This window comes from Cucurbita maxima, unplaced genomic scaffold (genome assembly GCF_002738345.1).
Source record: "Cucurbita maxima cultivar Rimu unplaced genomic scaffold, Cmax_1.0 Cma_Scf00046, whole genome shotgun sequence".
Classification (NCBI taxonomy): domain Eukaryota; kingdom Viridiplantae; phylum Streptophyta; class Magnoliopsida; order Cucurbitales; family Cucurbitaceae; genus Cucurbita; species Cucurbita maxima.
In genome coordinates, this window is record NW_019272062.1 from 1,227,089 (window position 1) to 1,254,218 (window position 27,130).

Sequence of the window (27,130 nt, forward strand, 5' to 3'; positions counted from 1 at the left end):
TTCTATAAAATACATCATAATCTACTATACCTCAAGTACCTAAAATTATTTTAGCTGCTGCAAAATGGTGTTGTTTTGGACATAAAATGACTAATCAAACTTACAACAAACATGAGATCAAGACAAGTAGTTATGAGATACATTAGACTTCCCACTATTTGTTTATACAAAGTTACATTACTTTTGCACCATTTTTATCTTTGCCAATTTTTTGTCTTGGAACAATAGGATTATCAACAGAATTGCAATTCTCGATGCCAAATCGATTTAAAACTTCAACCGCATGCTTCCTTTGACATGTAAAAATACCATCTAATCTTTGTATTACCTCTGTTCCAAGGAAAAATCTCATTTGACCTAAGTAAATCATATCAAACTCTTTCTTCCTAGAACGTTTAAATTCCTCCAATAATTTTTCAACATCTCCAGTAAATAAAAGAACATCAATATAAATTCTTACAATAAAAATTTTACCTCTCTTCCTCTTGATGAAAAATGTCTACTCATGGAAACTGCTTTCGAATCTTTCTTTGATGAAGTAGGATTCTATTCGACTATACTAGGTTCTAGGTGCTTGTTTCAATCCGTAGAGAGCCTTTTGGAGTTCGTACACCATCTCCTCACTTCACTTTTTCTCATAGCTTTTTGGTTGCTCGACAAAAATATCTTCTTTTAACTCACCACATAAAAAAGTTGATTTGATATCTAATTGATAGAGTTTCCAACCAACCTTTGCGGAAGGAGAAACTCTCCTGCATGACCCTGCAAAAGTAATGATCATTCTCACAATATCCATTCTGGCCACAGGTGTGTACACTTACGTATAATCAATTTCATACTCTTGTGGGTAGCCTTTTACCACCAGTCTTGCTTTGTATTTATCAACTTCTCTATACTCATAAAGCTTGGTCTTATAAATCAAATCCACTCCTATTTCCTTTGCTCAAACCAGTAAAACCCCCAAGTTCCTTATTTGATTTTTTCAATGAATTTGATTTCTTTATCCGTAGTCAATTGTTGAATTCTGCAAAGTTAATTATCTTCCTTTATGTTTCCTTAAACATTTTATAGGCATTCCAATTTTCTTTTCCACCATTATTTATAAATAATTGGAATGATAAAGTGTTTATGGTTTTTCTACAAGAAAATAACTCCAAAGTCTTCCTTGAAAAATCATCTATAAAGCACAACAAATATTTTTTCTAGCTACTTGAAGTTGGTGAAATTGGACCACATAGATCTACATGAGCAAGGCCTAATTTTTCGGTTGCTCTCCATTTACCTTTTTTTGGAAATGGAGTCCAATGTTACTTGCCTTTCATACATGCCTCACAGGTGGTGTTTGGAACTACAATTTGTGGCTGACTTTTCACCATTTTTTTGTGTTTCAAGGTGCACAAGCCTTTGTAGCCGAGATGACCATATGATGGTGCCAAAGTGTTGACTGGTCCATGTTATAAACTTCGAGGCATCTCCTTCATTTGTTGTGGCATATGGTTCAGCAAGCAAAATGAACAACCAATTTGCACTCATAATTGACTCTACCATTTTTCCTTTCTGTCGATGATAAATGCTACATACACCATCTTTGAACAACACTGCTACTCTTTTTTCTTGTAGTTGTTCAACGCTCAAGAGATTATTTTTGAGTTCAGGTACCCAATACACATTACTAATAGTGTAACGAACCCCAAGCAAAGTTAATTTCACTACACCCTTTTGAGTAACTTTCATACTTATGTTATTTCCAAGCTTGACAGTACGAGAAAAGGTCTTGTCTAAGCTTGAAAACATACCTTCATTTGCAAACATATGGTTTGATCAACCAGAATCTAAGAACCAAGCATCACTCCTTTTTGCTTCATATCTTTCCATATGAGCCATTAACCTCATTTCATCCTTTTCTTCCTGCTTTCATAATTCAATTACTTTTGTTCATCTTTGGACATTCATATTGAAAATGACTTAAGTCATGACACCTATAACATTCAACAGTTGCTTTGTTGAAAGTTGATCTTCCTCTTTCACGACTTTGCTCTTGTAAGTTCCTCTTCCTCTATTACTTATTTTCATTCGAGCTTCGACTTTTAGAACTTGCACCTCTTCATTAATGTTGGATCTTTGAAATTTTTGTTCATGCACCACTAATAAACTTTGTAATTCATCAATGGACATGTTATCAGTATCTTTAGATTTCTCAATGAATACTACATCAGAAGTAAATTTTCCAAGCAGGGTACGCAAATTTTTTTCTACAATTTTCTTGTTTGGCATATCTTCTCCATACTTGTCATCTTGTTGGAGATTATTATCACTCTTGCAAAATGATCTGTGATACTTTCATCCTTCTTCATCTCTAGGATCTCAAATTCTCTCCTTAATGCATTAAGAAGAGATTTATTCCCTTCTTGGTTTCCACCAAACTTTCGCTTCATTGAGTCCCAGACAATCTTGGTTGTGCAATGATCCAAGATTTGTTCAAATACAATACGATCAATTGCCTGAAAGAGATAATGCTTTACTTGATGATGTTTGAGACTAGCATCATCAAGGTGGCCCTTTAGTGGCATTATTTCTTCCACTGGTTCTAAGAAACCAATCTCTGCACACCATAGACCCTTTGCTTTGAGCAAATTTTCCATCAGCTCACTCCAATGATCATAGCGATCATTGAAGTGAGGGATCTTCGTTAAAGTTTTGTCTTCACTCATACTCTTTGTATTTGATCATTCAAAAATTTCTATCCTGTTGCTCTGATACCAATTGTAAGGTTTTGAAAGAAGAATGACTAAGCTAGAAACATAAACAATTGGAGTTTCCAATAGTGACGATATTATTGAGTCCAAAAATATGACAAATTAGTTAAACTAAATAGCTAAAATTACTCTAACTATCCCAAAAGAAACAATGTGTATTTAATCATATTTGACGTAATCAAATTCTTCTAACTCGTGGTTGACACTAATTTGTGACAACATATTTTTCAAGCATAATGCCACCTCAACTAGCAATACTTCAAAAAAAAAATGTGGGAAGGGGTGAGTATAAAAATACTTAGTAAGCAGCCTAGTTGCAAGCTCTCATCACATCCTACCGCTTGGCAAGGGCACTCCAACGCTAAAGGCATATCAGAGGAAATAGAAGGTACAAACTCTGGTGAAACCGTTACATTGCTATTAGGCTTGTTAAGCTTTCTTAGTCGTCCTTGTTGTAGAGATTTACTAGGTTCTTAGGGGCTAAATCTCATCTCATTGTTTCAAAGATGTTTAGGACTATCCCCATGGGGTTAATCCAATCTCTAGGTGCACTTAAGTATAGCCCTCTGATCGTCACTCACAATCTTAAAATGCTTATTCCATTGAAACATACTAACCTAGGTCAATATGTAAACTGCCCTAACTCTAGTGCCCTAATATTAACTTGATTCACTCATGCATGCTTTATTAGAGAGAGATTTCTATCGATCACATAAAGCACAAAAAATATATTCTACACTCACATTGGTCATCCTTGGGTGTTGAGGACGTCTACTGGGTTCCGGGAGCAGCTAGGTGGTTTAAATGCAAACTTTCAACTCCAGGATACTCTATTTTGACTCCTCAAGTCTTTTTTTTTAACACTAGGGTCTAGACCTTTTGATCGATGCTCACGATCCTAAGATGCTCAATCTACTATAACTGTCTTGACCTAAGTCATCGTCTAGCCAACTTAACTCTAACACCTTAGCTTATCTCTATATAAATAATAAGCTCTATAGGGAGAACACGTAATCAATCACCTAGAGCTAAGCAAACTATATCAAGCATTCATACAAGCTCAATGAGGAGATAACATCTATCAATCGCATAGATCATAATATCACATCCTTCGTTCTAGTACAGTGGAAAGCAATAAAAGTTGGCATGCATCTTAAATTCCCATCCTAGAGACACTTTGGCCATTTTTTATGACATACATTGCATTTTCATCCAAAAATTCCCTTCTAAGGTCCTAAACAAGCATATTATAACCACCTATTTTAAGATATGCTCACATGCTAGCACGTCCTAGCAATTCGTACAAGTATTACTTAAGAAAATTCGCATGGCTACTACAAATTGCTAATTACATGGATGAAGCGTGACTTCCCAAGCATGATTTTTGATTACTAGAAGCCCCAAATTTTTTGAAAGATCCTAACTTGAATCATGATCACATCAGTTTTGAAATCAGAGCAAAAAATAGTCGAACGAACTAAAAAGCTGAACTCAAACACCGCCACACGCTTTCATACATGCAATAGGTCGCCTGCATGCAAGTACAGACTCGTATTTGGAGTAACAGTCGTGCTCACGTTGCGACTCATGGAGCCTTCATATTAATGCAATCGAATCGGGTCGAAGCAATGGGCAGGCAGTTTGGGTCAAATGCTGTAAGTTCAGGTCCAATCGATTGGTTCGTGTCACCCTCAAAAGTCTCGACGTGTGGCGCAATCTAAGCCAGACATACTTCCTCTTCGTTAGCCAACGTGTGTCTTCGACCATAGCTTCACACATGTCCTCCACCATCACTTGACCTACATTTCACCTACCATTTGAGAGTTTTCTAGATTCTTAAATCAATTTTCAATTTCTTTCTAATTTATTTGGATTTTGTATATTTTTCTACATAACTTTGATTCAACTTGGTTCCTTCAAGATTTTTAATCCTTTTAAAAAAAAATTATTTCCATCTTAATCCGTTAGCTAGATAGAAAAATAAATGCTTCAAAAATCAGTGTAAAATACATAAATGATAATTTCTTGACGATCGTTGTAACTCCAACTATCGATCTGAATTGACTCGAGGTTAGTTCATGGATAGTGTGTGAAACCTTCCTTGGAATAACATATTAAAATTTCATAATCTAACTCTTCCCAAATCTCTCGAATTTGAAACAAATTGAGACAAAAATTTTGAAATTTATAACACCGTTCTTTCTTGATTCTCGATAAATTTAAGTGATTCAAGTATACAGATTGATTCTCCCCTTGTCTTTGAGCATTTCTTGTGAAGGAATTTTTGCTAAACTCTAACTCTAAATAGTAAGTTCAATAGATTCATTCTTCTTTTTTTAAAGTCCTCAACAAAATCTCGAAACATAGAAATTTAAAGAAAAGTTCAAGAAATTAATTCTGGTAGGGAGTTGGATGTTATCCATATGAATCAAAGGTTAGGAGCATATATTTCCTTGTTATACTAGTTTTTGCTTCTGTGTTTAGTCCCCTCATCTTTCTTTTACTATTATTATGTTTGGGATTGTCAAGCTCAAACGAGTGCTCTGAAAGCTAGGCCAACGCCCCATTCTTAAAAAAAACATATAGAAATTATGAGTTTTTCTCAAAGATGGATAATCATAAAAAATTGATGTTATTAAAAAAGAAGCAGATTTCTAAAAGCTATTTTATGTACACTATTATACTAATATATGAACCATTTTTAAACTCAAATGATTAAAAGACATTACGTTCGAATTTTTCTTAAGACTTGGTAGGGATCACTAAGACGTGCTAGCATATAAGCATAACTTGTTTTATGTGGTTCGAATATGCATGATTAGACCTCAAAATTTCAATTTGGATGAGATGTTATTCATGTTAGGGAAAATTACCGAAATTACATTGGGATGAGAATGTAAGTTGTATTCCTATTTTAATTCTTTTTGCTACGTTAGAAAAGAGGATGGGATGTTGTGATCTGCTCTCCAAGTGATTGATGGATGTTATTTCCCCGTTGAGTTTGCATGAATGTTTAGATTATGTTTTCCCAGCTTTAAACGACCGATAGGAATATCTCTCTAACAAAGCATACATGAGTGAACCAAGTTAAGATTAGGGCACTAGAATTAGAGTGATTTTCACATTGACCTAGGTCAGTACGTTTTCAGTAGACCGAGCACCCTAGATTTGTGAGCAGCGATCAAAGGTCTAGACCTAAGTGCACCCAGAAATTGGATTAGCCTTGAGTAGCTAACTTCGAGTGTTTTAGAAACGCGAGATGAGGACTAAACCATCTAGATGTCCCTAAAGACCCAGTAAACCTCCACGACATCTATGAATGATTAAGAAAGTTTAAAATGCTTACTAGCAATGTGAATGGTTTCATTAGAACCCTGAGGTTACTTAAGTTACTAATGAGTGTAGGGTTGGATCAAGGATAACGTGCCACTCAAGAAACCAGTCTGCAGGAGGGACTTGAGACTATATGGGTAGTTAGCTTAAGACAAGGACTCCTATTGAATGTAAAGTGGGTCAAAGTTGAAGCCGCGATGCCATAATCGGCCTTGGAAAGGGTTTAAAATTACCCAGGTAGATGACTTAGAGTGAATGTTTCTATTAAGTGTAGGAACAGGACAAAGTCTAAGACAAAAAATATGTAAAATGGTCTTGAGAGTGGACTTCGAGCTCATGATTTCTGCCACTAATGAGTGTAGAAACAGTTCTCGGTCTCCTGATTTAAACAACATTGCTTAAAATTCACTATTTTGAACGAAAATCAAGTTTGATACAAAATTAAACTTAGGGAAGATCTATGGATTGAAATGGATATATTACCTAGTTATTTTGATCCTAGGTATACTTTTCAAGTTTTGGGTAATGAATAATGAGAGAGAAATTAACAAGAACATGCGCAGAAATGGACTCGTAATTACGCTCCTCAACCATTCAACCAATAACCTTATCCTTACCTAACAAGTCAGTCAACGCCCTCGTTCATGTCAATAATGGAGCTGCAGAAGCTTGACTATCTTAGCTGCTAAGAAAATCATTGAGAAGACTCCAGGAAATGAACTCGAATTGGCGGTCTCCACACAGCTCTTCATCCATCTCATTTGTAAGTCTAATTTTAGTCTCAGTTTTGGTCCATTTCAGCGCAACATATATATTTATATACAATATATAATCATTGAATTGTGCTCATACTTAAAAAACTACCACAATATTGATCCTTAATCACGCTATTTTGTTCATGCTGCAGTTTTCTCAAAAGAAAAATGAACCAAAGGTTGAACGCAGTTGCATCTTCGGGAGATATCGACTCCTTATATTTGATACTTCAAGAAGATGCCTACATTTTAGAACGCATAGATCAGGTATCAACATATTTATTCTTGCATTTGAAATGAAAGAATTCATGGCATTGAATGGTTGGACCATATATTATTTTAAATGAAATAAAAATTACCATCTGAATGGTCAATACTTTAATTTTTCAACCTTATAATACCCATGAAGACGTGACCTAGAATTTCAAACAAGCCTCTAAAGAGGGCAACTGTTGACATGAGGATTCTCTCTTGGGGTCTTTGGCTTTACTCCCGGTATATAAAGCAACGTTTAGGTCCCTCAATTGTCATAGGGGTCTCTCACTCGGGTATTAGGAGGGCATTGTTTGCCTGCCCAAATTGATCCTGTGAGGGTAACACGACTAATTCTTCATCTCTCTTAGGCAGATAAGCTACCTTTATGAAAGACCATTTTGTTTAGATGTTAGGAGAACTAATGAACAAGAAAATGCCCCTTCCAATATCGAGAGATAGACTAAGATACTTGTATCGAGTAGTCATAAAAGTAGGGTCTCAAACAAGTTATCAAACAAGTTATTTGAAGGGAGAAAATAGATACCTTTATATGTTCATATAAATGAAAGAACTTGGGAAGAAACTCAATAAAATATTTAAAGATGCTTGATCATAAAAAATTGATTTTTTTTAAAAAATGAAACATCTAAAAGCTATTTTGTGTACACTATTATACTAATATATTAAATAGTAACAAAAACTCAAATGGTTAAAAGACATTATAGGTCAAATTGTTATCCCACTTATCCATGAACTCAAAACAGCTAAAGATTTTTATTGTTCATATGTTTAGCATCACTATTAGGGTTTGGGATTGATTTGTGTCTTCTTTTTGAAAGGTACCTTTTGTTGATACCCCATTACACATCTCAGCATCAGCAGGACATGTCCCTTTTTCTTTGGAGATCATGAGGTTGAAACCATCCTTAGCCAAGAAGCTTAACCCAGAAGGCTATAGCCCTATCCACTTGGCATTGCAAAATAACCAAACAAAAACTGTGTTGCGGCTCGTCGATATCGATCGAGATCTCGTATGCATACAAGGGAGAGATGGCTTAACTCCATTGCACATTGCAGCCTCGGGAGGCATGGATGATATATTGGCCAAGTTTCTAACTTCATGCCCAAAATCTATTAAACAATTGACCAATCGTAATGAGTCTGCTCTACATATTGCTGTTAAACGTGAAGATATTGAATCGGTTAAAATCTTGCTCCAATGGATCCAACAAACATGCATGACCTCAATACTTAATTGGTGTGATGACGAAGGAAACAATGTCATGCATCGTGTCGCGCTCGGAAATCAAATTGAGGTCAGTATCAAAAAATTTTAAATATAGCATAGCTTAATTGATTAATATATTGTATTTATTATTAAAAGGTAGGACTTGCAATAATCTCATAGAATGATCATCTAACTTGTTGGGATAATCAAAACTCAAAAGAAACCTATTTAATTTTTAGTTTTTGATTTTTTTATAAACTCAACTCCAATATTAAAAAAAAAAAGTAAATATTTTATGATTTATTAACTCTAAGTTTTTGTGGAATCTTACTTGGGTTAGAGTGGGAAAAGCTAAACATTTCCCGTAAAGATGTAAAAATCTCTCTCTAATAGATGTATTTTAAAATAGTGAAGTTGATAGTATATAATGGGTCAAAGCAAACAAAATCTTCTACCGAAAAGCGGATAATATCTTCTATAAAAGTTGACATGTAACAAATGTTTGAACATACGAAAAAAGCTGGCCTTTGGTGCAGATGGTGAAGCTTCTCATAAACAAAGTGGATATGAAAGCAAAGAATTTGGAAGGCAAGACAGCACTAGACATAATGAAAGAACATGGCCTTGTTGAAGACAAAGAGGTAAAAGAGATGCTCCATGGTTCCCACATTCTCAGAGATGTTGCAAAATTTGTGTGTTTAATATTATTGTTTGTGAAGAGATTAGTGATTACGGACCATCATGAGATCCTTTACATGTCTAAAAAGGATCGAAATGCCATATTAGTAGTTTCTGTGCTCATTGCCACTGCAACTTACGAAGCAGCTCTAAGTCCACCCGAAAAAGATATGGATTTCTTCCCTCCGGAGTGGATCTCATACGTATGCTTCCAACAGTTAAATACAGTTGCATTCGTTGCCTCAATGATAGAGATTTGTGTTCATCTTCCTTCTGGGATTGGCTACGCTCTCCATTTGGTTCTTCCTTTGGTCATTTGCTATGCATTATTGGCGATCGTTTGGAGGTCGTACTTTCCTTTAGTTATCACNGAAAAATGTCTACTCATGGAAACTGCTTTCGAATCTTTCTTTGATGAAGTAGGATTCTATTCGACTATACTAGGTTCTAGGTGCTTGTTTCAATCCGTAGAGAGCCTTTTGGAGTTCGTACACCATCTCCTCACTTCACTTTTTCTCATAGCTTTTTGGTTGCTCGACAAAAATATCTTCTTTTAACTCACCACATAAAAAAGTTGATTTGATATCTAATTGATAGAGTTTCCAACCAACCTTTGCGGAAGGAGAAACTCTCCTGCATGACCCTGCAAAAGTAATGATCATTCTCACAATATCCATTCTGGCCACAGGTGTGTACACTTACGTATAATCAATTTCATACTCTTGTGGGTAGCCTTTTACCACCAGTCTTGCTTTGTATTTATCAACTTCTCTATACTCATAAAGCTTGGTCTTATAAATCCATTCCACTCCTATTTTCTTTGCTCAAACCGGTAAAACCCCCAAGTCCTTATTTGATTTTTTCAATGAATTTGATTTCTTTATCCGTAGTCAATTGTTGAATTCTGCAAAGTTAATTATCTTCCTTTATGTTTCCTTAAACATTTTATAGGCATTCCAATTTTCTTTTCCACCATTATTTTTAAATAATTGGAATGATAAAGTGTTTATGGTTTTTCTACAAGAAAATAACTCCAAAGTCTTCCTTGAAAAATCATCTATAAAGCACAACAAATATTTTTTCTAGCTACTTGAAGTTGGTGAAATTGGACCACATAGATCTACATGAGCAAGGCCTAATTTTTCGGTTGCTCTCCATTTACCTTTTTTTGGAAATGGAGTCCAATGTTACTTGCCTTTCATACATGCCTCACAGGTGGTGTTTGGAACTACAATTTGTGGCTGACTTTTCACCATTTTTTTGTGTTTCAAGGTGCACAAGCCTTTGTAGCCGAGATGACCATATGATGGTGCCAAAGTGTCGACTGGTCCATGTTATAAACTTAGAGGCATCTCCTTCATTTGTTGTGGCATATGGTTCAGCAAGCAAAATGAACAACCAATTTGCACTCATAATTGACTCTACCATTTTTCCTTTCTGTGGATGATAAATGCTACATACACCATCTTTGAACAACACTGCTACTCTTTTTTCTTGTAGTTGTTCAACGCTCAAGAGATTATTTTTGAGTTCAGGTACCCAATACACATTACTAATAGTGTAACGAACCCCAAGCAAAGTTAATTTCACTACACCCTTTTGAGTAACTTTCATACTTATATTATTTCCAAGCTTGACAGTATGAGAAAAGGTCTTGTCTAAGCTTGAAAACATACCTTCATTTGCAAACATATGGTTTGATCAACCAGAATCTAAGAACCAAGCATCACTCCTTTTTGCTTCATATCTTTCCATATGAGCCATTAACCTCATTTCATCCTTTTCTTCCTGCTTTCATAATTCAATTACTTTTGTTCATCTTTGGACATTCATATTGAAAATGACTTAAGTCATGACACCTATAACATTCAACAGTTGCTTTGTTGAAAGTTGATCTTCCTCTTTCACGACTTTGCTCTTGTAAGTTCCTCTTCCTCTATTACTTATTTTCATTCGAGCTTCGACTTTTAGAACTTGCACCTCTTCATTAATGTTGGATCTTTGAAATTTTTGTTCATGCACCACTAATAAACTTTGTAATTCATCAATGGACATGTTATCAGTATCTTTAGATTTCTCAATGAATACTACATCAGAAGTAAATTTTCCAAGCAGGGTACGCAAATTTTTTTCTACAATTTTCTTGTTTGGCATATCTTCTCCATACTTGTCATCTTGTTGGAGATTATTATCACTCTTGCAAAATGATCTGTGATACTTTCATCCTTCTTCATCTCTAGGATCTCAAATTCTCTCCTTAATGCATTAAGAAGAGATTTATTCCCTTCTTGGTTTCCACCAAACTTTCGCTTCATTGAGTCCCAGACAATCTTGGTTGTGCAATGATCCAAGATTTGTTCAAATACAATACGATCAATTGCCTGAAAGAGATAATGCTTTACTTGATGATGTTTGAGACTAGCATCATCAAGGTGGCCCTTTAGTGGCATTATTTCTTCCACTGGTTCTAAGAAACCAATCTCTGCACACCATAGACCCTTTGCTTTGAGCAAATTTTCCATCAGCTCACTCCAATGATCATAGCGATCATTGAAGTGAGGGATCTTCNATGGTAGTAAAGCTATATATAGTGGACATATAAATGGTAAACCAAATTGTCATGTCCATATCTATCCCGTAAAGTTATATATAATATATGGTTATATCTGGTAAAGTTATATATACCGCTTTGAAAATGTACTTTTTACATTTTTTCTATCTTTTTCTACGGTACATACATGAAGTCATCAATATCAACTTTTAACCAATATTCTTGTCACGGCCCGACTTTCGAGGCTTCGAAAGACTGAATCGTGACTAAAACGACGAAATCGAAAACAAATAAAAATAAATAGAAGGTAAAAATCCGATAAAATCGGTAAAAATCCGGTAAAATCTAAAACAAGAAAAGGAAATTAAGGACACTTAAATTAAATATAAAATCAAAGTCAAATGTTACAAATGGGAATTACAAATACAAAATGAAATACAAAAGACTCTAAAAGACCGACAAGGGACTGACGCTCCAAAACGATACCCCTCTGTGACAGTGCAGCTCTCGAGCACCCCCCCGTATCGACTGGTACCTGAACAAAAAAAAAGGAGAAAGGGGTGAGTATAAAAATATACTCAGTAAGCAACCAACTTGTAGGCACTTTTCGCATCCTTGTCTTAGTAGGTATTCACGGTCTTATCTCTAGATTCTAGTGAGTGCGAATCACGCTACAACTCTCTTTTTTGTATCTTAGGAGGCTTGCCCATCTTATGCAGTGGAATGATCAGTGTCCTGAGGTGAGACGCGACCTCATAAGTAAGTATGAGGGGATCGTNATTTACTATAATTGATGTTTTAAAAGTGCCTAAAATCCAAATTGCTTCCGTTATATTAAGACGCGTGTCTTTCCAAGCTCGAATTATTTGCCGAAAATGGCTCCAAAAATTCTGAAATTTTCTTGATAGGTTCTAATTCACATAAAAATAGTATCAGATTTGAAATCTGAGGCAAAAAAACAACCAAACGGAGGCCAGACGGGTGAGAGAATGGTGTCCCACACGCCGTGCACACGCCAGTAGGTCTCCACACGCCCACACGCGCAGGGCACACGCGCGGGTAGTGCCGTGTTTCGAACCCCAACGACCGTGAACTTACCTTCGAATTTTATGAGCACGACACGTGGCACACAGTGTTTGGCGGGAAACGTCGGGTTGGACTGCAGGTTTTCGAACCGGTTCGGCGAGCGTACGGGTCGACCCGACTTAGCGCACTAGTGGAACACTGCCATGTGATGGACGCCGACTCCGCCGCGCTCCTCCGTTTGCCAGTCAACGCGTGGCGGTCTCTTTCTCTCTCCTACGTGTGTTTCAAATCTCGAGATGTTAGCATTTTCGTGTTTTCAATCTATTTTCTTCGGATTTTCTTATCTTTCAATCCATGAAAATTGTAGATCTCATATTCTACTTCTACAATATATTTTTACTTTCTTTTTTTTTTTCTTGAACACAGATGAGTTAAGGCCGTCCAAAGATACGGAAATACTCACATTTTCTGTTTTCGATCGGTTTACCTGAAGTCCAACTAAACTCCGATTTTCGTCCAAGAACTTCAAGAAACCTGTGTGAATCTTATTTTAGTTACATACGTCAAAAACTCCAGATCTAAAACTCAAGAAATTCCTCAGATCTAGATAAAATCGAAACAACAAGTTCGGAACCTTACTTTGTCCGTTCTCGAATTTTCTTGCCGGAATAAATGATTCCACCACCCAAACTCCTTTTCCAGCACGAGAGAAGTATTGCTACGAAGTTTCTTGCCTTAGATTCCCCAACTGCCGTTTGTCTCTTCCTCTCTCTCAAATCTTAACTTCTTCTCCTTTCTCCTTTCTCCTTTCTCCTCTCTCTCTCCCTCTCTCTCTTTTCTTTTCTTTTCTTTTCTTTTCTTTTCTTTTCTTTTCTTTCTCTTTCTTTTCTTAGCCCAAACAACTAGACCCTTAGGCAAGAGTAGGAGCAAAATGACCCTTTTGCCCCCAATGTTATTATTATTATTTTTATTTTTTTATTTGTTTATCTAAAAATTCGGGTATTACAATTCTTCATTGTATTTTCTCTCTCATGTGCTTTGAATTTTGGATTTAAGTACATCATTTATTCTATCTCCAAGTATGGAATTGTTTCAAAATTTCAAATCATAAAATTTCGGGAAGGTGTATCTTGCTGACAGCAAAACGTTGGATTGAAGGGAAGGAAGATATCTTCATACAAACTCCATCAGGAAATCAATGGACATTAGAAGATGCCAAATATCTTCTTGGTCTCAACAAGAATTTGATCTCTATTGGTCAGTTGGATAGCACAGGCTAAGCACTAGAGTTTGGAAAGAGTTGGTAAAAGATTGTGAAGGGTGTCATGCTTGTTGCACGTGACACAAAATCTGGAACCTTATACACTGCTGCAGAGGGTATAAACATGGTTGTTGTGCTCAGAGTGCTTCCAATTCAAGTCTATGGTAGGATAGACTTGGACATATGAGCGTCAAAGAAATGAAGTTGCTGACTGCAAAATAAATTTTAGAAGGCCTAAAATCTATTAAGTTTAATAGGGGTCTTTGTGAGAGTTGTGTTATGGGACAACATAAATGAGTTAGCTTGACAAAGGTTGTCAAAGAATCGAAGAAAGTGCGGTTGGAAATGGTTCAAAAAGACGTTTGGGGACCATCTCCAGTTTCATCACTTGGTGGATCAAAGTTCTACATCACCTTTATAGATGATTTCAGCAGGAATGTATGGGTTTACTTCTTGAGACACAAGTCAGATGTGTTTGCCACCTTCAAGAAAATAACCACAAATTAGTTAAACTAAGTAGCTNCCCGTTGAGTTTGCATGAATGTTTAGATTATGTTTTCCCAGCTTTAAACGACCGATAGGAATATCTCTCTAACAAAGCATACATGAGTGAACCAAGTTAAGATTAGGGCACTAGAATTAGAGTGATTTTCACATTGACCTAGGTCAGTACGTTTTCAGTAGACCGAGCACCCTAGATTTGTGAGCAGCGATCAAAGGTCTAGACCTAAGTGCACCCAGAAATTGGATTAGCCTTGAGTAGCTAACTTCGAGTGTTTTAGAAACGCGAGATGAGGACTAAACCATCTAGATGTCCCTAAAGACCCAGTAAACCTCCACGACATCTATGAATGATTAAGAAAGTTTAAAATGCTTACTAGCAATGTGAATGGTTTCATTAGAACCCTGAGGTTACTTAAGTTACTAATGAGTGTAGGGTTGGATCAAGGATAACGTGCCACTCAAGAAACCAGTCTGCAGGAGGGACTTGAGACTATATGGGTAGTTAGCTTAAGACAAGGACTCCTATTGAATGTAAAGTGGGTCAAAGTTGAAGCCGCGATGCCATAATCGGCCTTGGAAAGGGTTTAAAATTACCCAGGTAGATGACTTAGAGTGAATGTTTCTATTAAGTGTAGGAACAGGACAAAGTCTAAGACAAAAAATATGTAAAATGGTCTTGAGAGTGGACTTCGAGCTCATGATTTCTGCCACTAATGAGTGTAGAAACAGTTCTCGGTCTCCTGATTTAAACAACATTGCTTAAAATTCACTATTTTGAACGAAAATCAAGTTTGATACAAAATTAAACTTAGGGAAGATCTATGGATTGAAATGGATATATTACCTAGTTATTTTGATCCTAGGTATACTTTTCAAGTTTTGGGTAATGAATAATGAGAGAGAAATTAACAAGAACATGCGCAGAAATGGACTCGTAATTACGCTCCTCAACCATTCAACCAATAACCTTATCCTTACCTAACAAGTCAGTCAACGCCCTCGTTCATGTCAATAATGGAGCTGCAGAAGCTTGACTATCTTAGCTGCTAAGAAAATCATTGAGAAGACTCCAGGAAATGAACTCGAATTGGCGGTCTCCACACAGCTCTTCATCCATCTCATTTGTAAGTCTAATTTTAGTCTCAGTTTTGGTCCATTTCAGCGCAACATATATATTTATATATAATATATAATCATTGAATTGTGCTCATACTTAAAAAACTACCACAATATTGATCCTTAATCACGCTATTTTGTTCATGCTGCAGTTTTCTCAAAAGAAAAATGAACCAAAGGTTGAACGCAGTTGCATCTTCGGGAGATATCGACTCCTTATATTTGATACTTCAAGAAGATGCCTACATTTTAGAACGCATAGATCAGGTATCAACATATTTATTCTTGCATTTGAAATGAAAGAATTCATGGCATTGAATGGTTGGACCATATATTATTTTAAATGAAATAAAAATTACCATCTGAATGGTCAATACTTTAATTTTTCAACCTTATAATACCCATGAAGACGTGACCTAGAATTTCAAACAAGCCTCTAAAGAGGGCAACTGTTGACATGAGGATTCTCTCTTGGGGTCTTTGGCTTTACTCCCGGTGTATAAAGCAACGTTTAGGTCCCTCAATTGTCATAGGGGTCTCTCACTCGGGTATTAGGAGGGCATTGTTTGCCTGCCCAAATTGATCCTGTGAGGGTAACACGACTAATTCTTCATCTCTCTTAGGCAGATAAGCTACCTTTATGAAAGACCATTTTGTTTAGATGTTAGGAGAACTAATGAACAAGAAAATGCCCCTTCCAATATCGAGAGATAGACTAAGATACTTGTATCGAGTAGTCATAAAAGTAGGGTCTCAAACAAGTTATCAAACAAGTTATTTGAAGGGAGAAAATAGATACCTTTATATGTTCATATAAATGAAAGAACTTGGGAAGAAACTCAATAAAATATTTAAAGATGCTTGATCATAAAAAATTGATTTTTTTTAAAAAATGAAACATCTAAAAGCTATTTTGTGTACACTATTATACTAATATATTAAATAGTAACAAAAACTCAAATGGTTAAAAGACATTATAGGTCAAATTGTTATCCCACTTATCCATGAACTCAAAACAGCTAAAGATTTTTATTGTTCATATGTTTAGCATCACTATTAGGGTTTGGGATTGATTTGTGTCTTNTTCTATAAAATACATCATAATCTACTATACCTCAAGTACCTAAAATTATTTTAGCTGCTGCAAAATGTTGTTGTTTTGGACATAAAATGACTAATCAAACTTACAACAAACATGAGATCAAGACAAGTAGTTATGAGATACATTAGACTTCCCACTATTTGTTTATACAAAGTTACATCTACTTTTGCACCATTTTTATCTTTGCAAATTTTTTGTCTTGGAACAATAGGATTATCAACAGAATTGCAATTCTCGATGCCAAATCGATTTAAAACTTCAACCGCATGCTTCCTTTGACATGTAAAAATACCATCTAATCTTTGCATTACCTCTGTTCCAAGGAAAAATCTCATTTGACCTAAGTAAATCATATCANGTTGCTGACTGCAAAATAAATTTTAGAAGGCCTAAAATCTATTAAGTTTAATAGGGGTCTTTGTGAGAGTTGTGTTATGGGACAACATAAATGAGTTAGCTTGACAAAGGTTGTCAAAGAATCGAAGAAAGTGCGGTTGGAAATGGTTCAAAAAGACGTTTGGGGACCATCTCCAGTTTCATCACTTGGTGGATCAAAGTTCTACATCACCTTTATAGATGATTTCAGCAGGAATGTATGGGTTTACNGAAAAATGTCTACTCATGGAAACTGCTTTCGAATCTTTCTTTGATGAAGTAGGATTCTATTCGACTAAACTAGGTTCTAGGTGCTTGTTTCAATCCGTAGAGAGCCTTTTGGAGTTCGTACACCATCTCCTCACTTCACTTTTTCTCATAGCTTTTTGGTTGCTCGACAAAAATATCTTCTTTTAACTCACCACATAAAAAAGTTGATTTGATATGTAATTGATAGAGTTTCCAACCAACCTTTGCGGAAGGAGAAACTCTCCTGCATGACCCTGCAAAAGTAATGATCATTCTCACAATATCCATTCTGGCCACAGGTGTGTACACTTACGTATAATCAATTAAAAGTAATGATCATTCTCACAATATCCATTCTGGCCACAGGTGTGTACACTTACGTATAATCAATTTCATACTCTTGTGGGTAGCCTTTTACCACCAGTCTTGCTTTGTATTTATCAACTTCTCTATACTCATAAAGCTTGGTCTTATAAATCTTTTACCACCAGTCTTGCTTTGTATTTATCAACTTCTCTATACTCATAAAGCTTGGTCTTATAAATCAAATCCACTCCTATTTCCTTTGCTCAAACCAGTAAAACCCCCAAGTTCCTTATTTGATTTTTTCAATGAATTTGATTTCTTTATCCGTAGTCAATTGTTGAATTCTGCAAAGTTAATTATCTTCCTTTATGTTTCCTTAAACATTTTATAGGCATTCCAATTTTCTTTTCCACCATTATTTATAAATAATTGGAATGATAAAGTGTTTATGGTTTTTCTACAAGAAAATAACTCCAAAGTCTTCCTTGAAAAATCATCTATAAAGCACAACAAATATTTTTTCTAGCTACTTGAAGTTGGTGAAATTGGACCACATAGATCTACATGAGCAAGACCTAATTTTTCGGTTGCTCTCCATTTACCTTTTTTTGGAAATGGAGTCCAATGTTACTTGCCTTTCATACATGCCTCACAGGTGGTGTTTGGAACTACAATTTGTGGCTGACTTTTCACCATTTTTTTGTGTTTCAAGGTGCACAAGCCTTTGTAGCCGAGATGACCATATGATGGTGCCAAAGTGTTGACTGGTCCATGTTATAAACTTCGAGGCATCTCCTTCATTTGTTGTGGCATATGGTTCAGCAAGCAAAATGAACAACCAATTTGCACTCATAATTGACTCTACCATTTTTCCTTTCTGTCGATGATAAATGCTACATACACCATCTTTGAACAACACTGCTACTCTTTTTTCTTGTAGTTGTTCAACGCTCAAGAGATTATTTTTGAGTTCAGGTACCCAATACACATTACTAATAGTGTAACGAACCCCAAGTAAAGTTAATTTCACTACACCCTTTTGAGTAACTTTCATACTTATGTTATTTCCAAGCTTGACAGTACGAGAAAAGGTCTTGTCTAAGCTTGAAAACATACCTTCATTTGCAAACATATGGTTTGATCAACCAGAATCTAAGAACCAAGCATCACTCCTTTTTGCTTCATATCTTTCCATATGAGCCATTAACCTCATTTCATCCTTTTCTTCCTGCTTTCATAATTCAATTACTTTTGTTCATCTTTGGACATTCATATTGAAAATGACTTAAGTCATGACACCTATAACATTCAACAGTTGCTTTGTTGAAAGTTGATCTTCCTCTTTCACGACTTTGCTCTTGTAAGTTCCTCTTCCTCTATTACTTATTTTCATTCGAGCTTCGACTTTTAGAACTTGCACCTCTTCATTAATGTTGGATCTTTGAAATTTTTGTTCATGCACCACTAATAAACTTTGTAATTCATCAATGGACATGTTATCAGTATCTTTAGATTTCTCAATGAATACTACATCAGAAGTAAATTTTCCAAGCAGGGTACGCAAATTTTTTTCTACAATTTTCTTGTTTGGCATATCTTCTCCATACTTGTCATCTTGTTGGAGATTATTATCACTCTTGCAAAATGATCTGTGATACTTTCATCCTTCTTCATCTCTAGGATCTCAAATTCTCTCCTTAATGCATTAAGAAGAGATTTATTCCCTTCTTGGTTTCCACCAAACTTTCGCTTCATTGAGTCCCAGACAATCTTGGTTGTGCAATGATCCAAGATTTGTTCAAATACAATACGATCAATTGCCTGAAAGAGATAATGCTTTACTTGATGATGTTTGAGACTAGCATCATCAAGGTGGCCCTTTAGTGGCATTATTTCTTCCACTGGTTCTAAGAAACCAATCTCTGCACACCATAGACCCTTTGCTTTGAGCAAATTTTCCATCAGCTCACTCCAATGATCATAGCGATCATTGAAGTGAGGGATCTTCGTTAAAGTTTTGTCTTCACTCATACTCTTTGTATTTGATCATTCAAAAATTTCTATCTTGTTGCTCTGATACCAATTGTAAGGTTTTGAAAGAAGAATGACTAAGCTAGAAACATAAACAATTGGAGTTTCCAGTAGTGACGATATTATTGAGTCCAAAAATATGACAAATTAGTTAAACTAAATAGCTAAAATTACTCTAACTATCCCAAAAGAAACAATGTGTATTTAATCATATTTGACGTAATCAAATTCTTCTAACTCGTGGTTGACACTAATTTGTGACAACATATTTTTCAAGCATAATGCCACCTCAACTAGCAATACTTCAAAAAAAAAATGTGGGAAGGGGTGAGTATAAAAATACTTAGTAAGCAGCCTAGTTGCAAGCTCTCATCACATCCTACCGCTTGGCAAGGGCACTCCAACGCTAAAGGCATATCAGAGGAAATAGAAGGTACAAACTCTGGTGAAACCGTTACATTGCTATTAGGCTTGTTAAGCTTTCTTAGTCGTCCTTGTTGTAGAGATTTACTAGGTTCTTAGGGGCTAAATCTCATCTCATTGTTTCAAAGATGTTTAGGACTATCCCCATGGGGTTAATCCAATCTCTAGGTGCACTTAAGTATAGCCCTCTGATCGTCACTCACAATCTTAAAATGCTTATTCCATTGAAACATACTAACCTAGGTCAATATGTAAACTGCCCTAACTCTAGTGCCCTAATATTAACTTGATTCACTCATGCATGCTTTATTAGAGAGAGATTTCTATCGATCACATAAAGCACAAAAAATATATTCTACACTCACATTGGTCATCCTTGGGTGTTGAGGACGTCTACTGGGTTCCGGGAGCAGCTAGGTGGTTTAAATGCAAACTTTCAACTCCAGGATACTCTATTTTGACTCCTCAAGTCTTTTTTTTTAACACTAGGGTCTAGACCTTTTGATCGATGCTCACGATCCTAAGATGCTCAATCTACTATAACTGTCTTGACCTAAGTCATCGTCTAGCCAACTTAACTCTAACACCTTAGCTTATCTCTATATAAATAATAAGCTCTATAGGGAGAACACGTAATCAATCACCTAGAGCTAAGCAAACTATATCAAGCATTCATACAAGCTCAATGAGGAGATAACATCTATCAATCGCATAGATCATAATATCACATCCTTCGTTCTAGTACAGTGGAAAGCAATAAAAGTTGGCATGCATCTTAAATTCCCATCCTAGAGACACTTTGGCCATTTTTTATGACATACATTGCATTTTCATCCAAAAATTCCCTTCTAAGGTCCTAAACAAGCATATTATAACCACCTATTTTAAGATATGCTCACATGCTAGCACGTCCTAGCAATTCGTACAAGTATTACTTAAGAAAATTCGCATGGCTACTACAAATTGCTAATTACATGGATGAAGCGTGACTTCCCAAGCATGATTTTTGATTACTAGAAGCCCCAAATTTTTTGAAAGATCCTAACTTGAATCATGATCACATCAGTTTTGAAATCAGAGCAAAAAATAGTCGAACGAACTAAAAAGCTGAACTCAAACACCGCCACACGCTTTCATACATGCAATAGGTCGCCTGCATGCAAGTACAGACTCGTATTTGGAGTAACAGTCGTGCTCACGTTGCGACTCATGGAGCCTTCATATTAATGCAATCGAATCGGGTCGAAGCAATGGGCAGGCAGTTTGGGTCAAATGCTGTAAGTTCAGGTCCAATCGATTGGTTCGTGTCACCCTCAAAAGTCTCGACGTGTGGCGCAATCTAAGCCAGACATACTTCCTCTTCGTTAGCCAACGTGTGTCTTCGACCATAGCTTCACACATGTCCTCCACCATCACTTGACCTACATTTCACCTACCATTTGAGAGTTTTCTAGATTCTTAAATCAATTTTCAATTTCTTTCTAATTTATTTGGATTTTGTATATTTTTCTACATAACTTTGATTCAACTTGGTTCCTTCAAGATTTTTAATCCTTTTAAAAAAAAATTATTTCCATCTTAATCCGTTAGCTAGATAGAAAAATAAATGCTTCAAAAATCAGTGTAAAATACATAAATGATAATTTCTTGACGATCGTTGTAACTCCAACTATCGATCTGAATTGACTCGAGGTTAGTTCATGGATAGTGTGTGAAACCTTCCTTGGAATAACATATTAAAATTTCATAATCTAACTCTTCCCAAATCTCTCGAATTTGAAACAAATTGAGACAAAAATTTTGAAATTTATAACACCGTTCTTTCTTGATTCTCGATAAATTTAAGTGATTCAAGTATACAGATTGATTCTCCCCTTGTCTTTGAGCATTTCTTGTGAAGGAATTTTTGCTAAACTCTAACTCTAAATAGTAAGTTCAATAGATTCATTCTTCTTTTTTTAAAGTCCTCAACAAAATCTCGAAACATAGAAATTTAAAGAAAAGTTCAAGAAATTAATTCTGGTAGGGAGTTGGATGTTATCCATATGAATCAAAGGTTAGGAGCATATATTTCCTTGTTATACTAGTTTTTGCTTCTGTGTTTAGTCCCCTCATCTTTCTTTTACTATTATTATGTTTGGGATTGTCAAGCTCAAACGAGTGCTCTGAAAGCTAGGCCAACGCCCCATTCTTAAAAAAAACATATAGAAATTATGAGTTTTTCTCAAAGATGGATAATCATAAAAAATTGATGTTATTAAAAAAGAAGCAGATTTCTAAAAGCTATTTTATGTACACTATTATACTAATATATGAACCATTTTTAAACTCAAATGATTAAAAGACATTACGTTCGAATTTTTCTTAAGACTTGGTAGGGATCACTAAGACGTGCTAGCATATAAGCATAACTTGTTTTATGTGGTTCGAATATGCATGATTAGACCTCAAAATTTCAATTTGGATGAGATGTTATTCATGTTAGGGAAAATTACCGAAATTACATTGGGATGAGAATGTAAGTTGTATTCCTATTTTAATTCTTTTTGCTACGTTAGAAAAGAGGATGGGATGTTGTGATCTGCTCTCCAAGTGATTGATGGATGTTATTTCCCCGTTGAGTTTGCATGAATGTTTAGATTATGTTTTCCCAGCTTTAAACGACCGATAGGAATATCTCCCTAACAAAGCATACATGAGTGAACCAAGTTAAGATTAGGGCACTAGAATTAGAGTGATTTTCACATTGACCTAGGTCAGTACGTTTTCAGTAGACCGAGCACCCTAGATTTGTGAGCAGCGATCAAAGGTCTAGACCTAAGTGCACCCAGAAATTGGATTAGCCTTGAGTAGCTAACTTCGAGTGTTTTAGAAACGCGAGATGAGGACTAAACCATCTAGATGTCCCTAAAGACCCAGTAAACCTCCACGACATCTATGAATGATTAAGAAAGTTTAAAATGCTTACTAGCAATGTGAATGGTTTCATTAGAACCCTGAGGTTACTTAAGTTACTAATGAGTGTAGGGTTGGATCAAGGATAACGTGCCACTCAAGAAACCAGTCTGCAGGAGGGACTTGAGACTATATGGGTAGTTAGCTTAAGACAAGGACTCCTATTGAATGTAAAGTGGGTCAAAGTTGAAGCCGCGATGCCATAATCGGCCTTGGAAAGGGTTTAAAATTACCCAGGTAGATGACTTAGAGTGAATGTTTCTATTAAGTGTAGGAACAGGACAAAGTCTAAGACAAAAAATATGTAAAATGGTCTTGAGAGTGGACTTCGAGCTCATGATTTCTGCCACTAATGAGTGTAGAAACAGTTCTCGGTCTCCTGATTTAAACAACATTGCTTAAAATTCACTATTTTGAACGAAAATCAAGTTTGATACAAAATTAAACTTAGGGAAGATCTATGGATTGAAATGGATATATTACCTAGTTATTTTGATCCTAGGTATACTTTTCAAGTTTTGGGTAATGAATAATGAGAGAGAAATTAACAAGAACATGCGCAGAAATGGACTCGTAATTACGCTCCTCAACCATTCAACCAATAACCTTATCCTTACCTAACAAGTCAGTCAACGCCCTCGTTCATGTCAATAATGGAGCTGCAGAAGCTTGACTATCTTAGCTGCTAAGAAAATCATTGAGAAGACTCCAGGAAATGAACTCGAATTGGCGGTCTCCACACAGCTCTTCATCCATCTCATTTGTAAGTCTAATTTTAGTCTCAGTTTTGGTCCATTTCAGCGCAACATATATATTTATATATAATATATAATCATTGAATTGTGCTCATACTTAAAAAACTACCACAATATTGATCCTTAATCACGCTATTTTGTTCATGCTGCAGTTTTCTCAAAAGAAAAATGAACCAAAGGTTGAACGCAGTTGCATCTTCGGGAGATATCGACTCCTTATATTTGATACTTCAAGAAGATGCCTACATTTTAGAACGCATAGATCAGGTATCAACATATTTATTCTTGCATTTGAAATGAAAGAATTCATGGCATTGAATGGTTGGACCATATATTATTTTAAATGAAATAAAAATTACCATCTGAATGGTCAATACTTTAATTTTTCAACCTTATAATACCCATGAAGACGTGACCTAGAATTTCAAACAAGCCTCTAAAGAGGGCAACTGTTGACATGAGGATTCTCTCTTGGGGTCTTTGGCTTTACTCCCGGTGTATAAAGCAACGTTTAGGTCCCTCAATTGTCATAGGGGTCTCTCACTCGGGTATTAGGAGGGCATTGTTTGCCTGCCCAAATTGATCCTGTGAGGGTAACACGACTAATTCTTCATCTCTCTTAGGCAGATAAGCTACCTTTATGAAAGACCATTTTGTTTAGATGTTAGGAGAACTAATGAACAAGAAAATGCCCCTTCCAATATCGAGAGATAGACTAAGATACTTGTATCGAGTAGTCATAAAAGTAGGGTCTCAAACAAGTTATCAAACAAGTTATTTGAAGGGAGAAAATAGATACCTTTATATGTTCATATAAATGAAAGAACTTGGGAAGAAACTCAATAAAATATTTAAAGATGCTTGATCATAAAAAATTGATTTTTTTTAAAAAATGAAACATCTAAAAGCTATTTTGTGTACACTATTATACTAATATATTAAATAGTAACAAAAACTCAAATGGTTAAAAGACATTATAGGTCAAATTGTTATCCCACTTATCCATGAACTCAAAACAGCTAAAGATTTTTATTGTTCATATGTTTAGCATCACTATTAGGGTTTGGGATTGATTTGTGTCTTCTTTTTGAAAGGTACCTTTTGTTGATACCCCATTACACATCTCAGCATCAGCAGGACATGTCCCTTTTTCTTTGGAGATCATGAGGTTGAAACCATCCTTAGCCAAGAAGCTTAACCCAGAAGGCTATAGCCCTATCCACTTGGCATTGCAAAATAACCAAACAAAAACTGTGTTGCGGCTCGTCGATATCGATCGAGATCTCGTATGCATACAAGGGAGAGATGGCTTAACTCCATTGCACATTGCAGCCTCGGGAGGCATGGATGATATATTGGCCAAGTTTCTAACTTCATGCCCAAAATCTATTAAACAATTGACCAATCGTAATGAGTCTGCTCTACATATTGCTGTTAAACGTGAAGATATTGAATCGGTTAAAATCTTGCTCCAATGGATCCAACAAACATGCATGACCTCAATACTTAATTGGTGTGATGACGAAGGAAACAATGCCATGCATCGTGTCGCGCTCGGAAATCAAATTGAGGTCAGTATCAAAAAATTTTAAATATAGCATAGCTTAATTGATTAATATATTGTATTTATTATTAAAAGGTAGGACTTGCAATAATCTCATAGAATGATCATCTAACTTGTTGGGATAATCAAAACTCAAAAGAAACCTATTTAATTTTTAGTTTTTGATTTTTTTATAAACTCAACTCCAATATTAAAAAAAAAAGTAAATATTTTATGATTTATTAACTCTAAGTTTTTGTGGAATCTTACTTGGGTTAGAGTGGGAAAAGCTAAACATTTCCAGTAAAGATGTAAAAATCTCTCTCTAATAGATGTATTTTAAAATAGTGAAGTTGATAGTATATAATGGGTCAAAGCAAACAAAATCTTCTACCGAAAAGCGGATAATATCTTCTATAAAAGTTGACATGTAACAAATGTTTGAACATACGAAAAAAGCTGGCCTTTGGTGCAGATGGTGAAGCTTCTCATAAACAAAGTGGATATGAAAGCAAAGAATTTGGAAGGCAAGACAGCACTAGACATAATGAAAGAACGTGGCCTTGTTGAAGACAAAGAGGTAAAAGAGATGCTCCATGGTTCCCACATTCTCAGAGATGTTGCAAAATTTGTGTGTTCAATATTATTGTTTGTGAAGAGATTAGTGATTACGGACCATCCTGAGATCCTTTACATGTCTAAAAAGGATCGGAATGCCATATTAGTAGTTTATGTGCTCATTGCCACTGCAACTTACGAAGCAGCTCTAAGTCCACCCGAAAAAGATATGGATTTCTTCCCTCCGGAGTGGATCTCATACGTATGCTTCCAACAGTTAAATACAGTTGCATTCGTTGCTTCAATGATAGAGATTTGTGTTCATCTTCCTTCTGGGATTGGCTACGCTCTCCATTTGGTTCTTCCTTTGGTCATTTGCTATGCATTATTGGCGATCGTTTGGAGGTCGTACTTTCCTTTAGTTATCACAAGTGCAGTCATTTTTTTGCTTATTTTGTCCAAAATTCCCTTGGTTAGACAGAAGGTGAAAGGAGGTTTTAAGCCAAAGAAGCCTAACAAACTTGGTGGTCGCTTCAGCTTCAGCATGGAGAAAGAATTGACAGACATAAGTGTGCACTTTGGTCGCAGTGGTTAGAGCTTAATTATTTTCGTGATATTTGTTTTTGAATTCCACTAGTAATACTTTAAAGCGCTATGTTTGCAATTGAATATGGATTTTCCTCATGTTGAAGAGATTGGATAAGAAAAATATGTTGAGGGTGTTGTTTCATTTTGTAGTACTCAAAATGTTGTGGTTAATGACCTTAAGCATTTAAATTAGGTGTAACCTTCAAGTAGCTTATTTTGTTTGTGTATATTCTGCAATGTGATTGGTTTTCTTCAAGCCTTTTGATACATATAGTATCATGTCACAATCTTCTCACATGGAGCTTGTGTTGGCTAAATGGAGTGGTTGTTGGGTTATAGAGTATTCTGTTATTTATAGTGAAATACATATATATAGTGAACTACATATAAATGGTAGTAAAGCTATATATAGTGGACATATAAATGGTAAACCAAATTGTCATGTCCATATCTATCCGGTAAAGTTATATATAATATATGGTTATATCTGGTAAAGTTATATATACCGCTTTGAAAATGTACTTTTTACATTTTTTCTATCTTTTTCTACGGTACATACATGAAGTCATCAATATCAACTTTTAACCAATATTCTTGTCACGACCCGACTTTCGAGGCTTCGAAAGACTGAATCGTGACTAAAAAGACGAAATCGAAAACAAATAAAAATAAATAGAAGGTAAAAATCCGATAAAATCGGTAAAAATCCGGTAAAATCTAAAACAAGAAAAGGAAATTAAGGACACTTAAATTAAATATAAAATCAAAGTCAAATGTTACAA

The 27,130-nt window shown here is 35.5% G+C and overlaps 2 protein-coding genes and 1 long non-coding RNA gene across 3 annotated transcripts; 2 read left to right on the forward strand and 1 right to left on the reverse strand.

The window, feature by feature from the left end:
* Positions 1–6,819: 6,819 nt before the first annotated feature.
* LOC111470571 (ankyrin repeat-containing protein BDA1-like) lies at positions 6,820–9,562 on the forward strand. Its single transcript, XM_023116109.1, has 4 exons — positions 6,820–6,852; positions 6,997–7,111; positions 7,939–8,415; positions 8,864–9,562. Exons 2-4 carry the CDS (start codon positions 7,013–7,015, stop codon positions 9,560–9,562), a joined length of 1,275 nt encoding a protein of 424 aa, XP_022971877.1. The 5' UTR covers positions 6,820–6,852; positions 6,997–7,012.
* Positions 9,563–12,390: 2,828 nt separating this feature from the next.
* LOC111470549 lies at positions 12,391–13,421 on the reverse strand. The gene is made up of 3 exons (XR_002715051.1): positions 13,222–13,421; positions 13,046–13,116; positions 12,391–12,855 (listed from the first exon to the last, which is right to left on the reverse strand). It is a non-coding gene; the product is annotated as an uncharacterized LOC111470549 (long non-coding RNA).
* A 10,213-nt stretch (positions 13,422–23,634) lies between these two features.
* Positions 23,635–26,355, forward strand: LOC111470572 (ankyrin repeat-containing protein BDA1-like). The gene is made up of 4 exons (XM_023116110.1): positions 23,635–23,667; positions 23,812–23,926; positions 24,754–25,230; positions 25,678–26,355. The coding sequence occupies exons 2-4, from the start codon at positions 23,828–23,830 to the stop codon at positions 26,353–26,355; spliced, it is 1,254 nt and encodes a 417-aa protein (XP_022971878.1). The 5' UTR covers positions 23,635–23,667; positions 23,812–23,827.
* Positions 26,356–27,130: the final 775 nt, after the last annotated feature.

Bases quoted from the DNA above. Each gene is read 5' to 3' on its own strand.
- LOC111470572 (XM_023116110.1), top strand. From the start codon at position 23,828: ATGAACCAAAGGTTGAACGCAGTTGCATCTTCGGGAGATATCGACTCC. The intron at 23,927-24,753 runs GTATCAACATAT...TCTTTTTGAAAG, and splicing joins TTTTAGAACGCATAGATCAG to GTACCTTTTGTTGATACCCC. The intron at 25,231-25,677 runs GTCAGTATCAAA...CCTTTGGTGCAG, and splicing joins CGCTCGGAAATCAAATTGAG to ATGGTGAAGCTTCTCATAAA.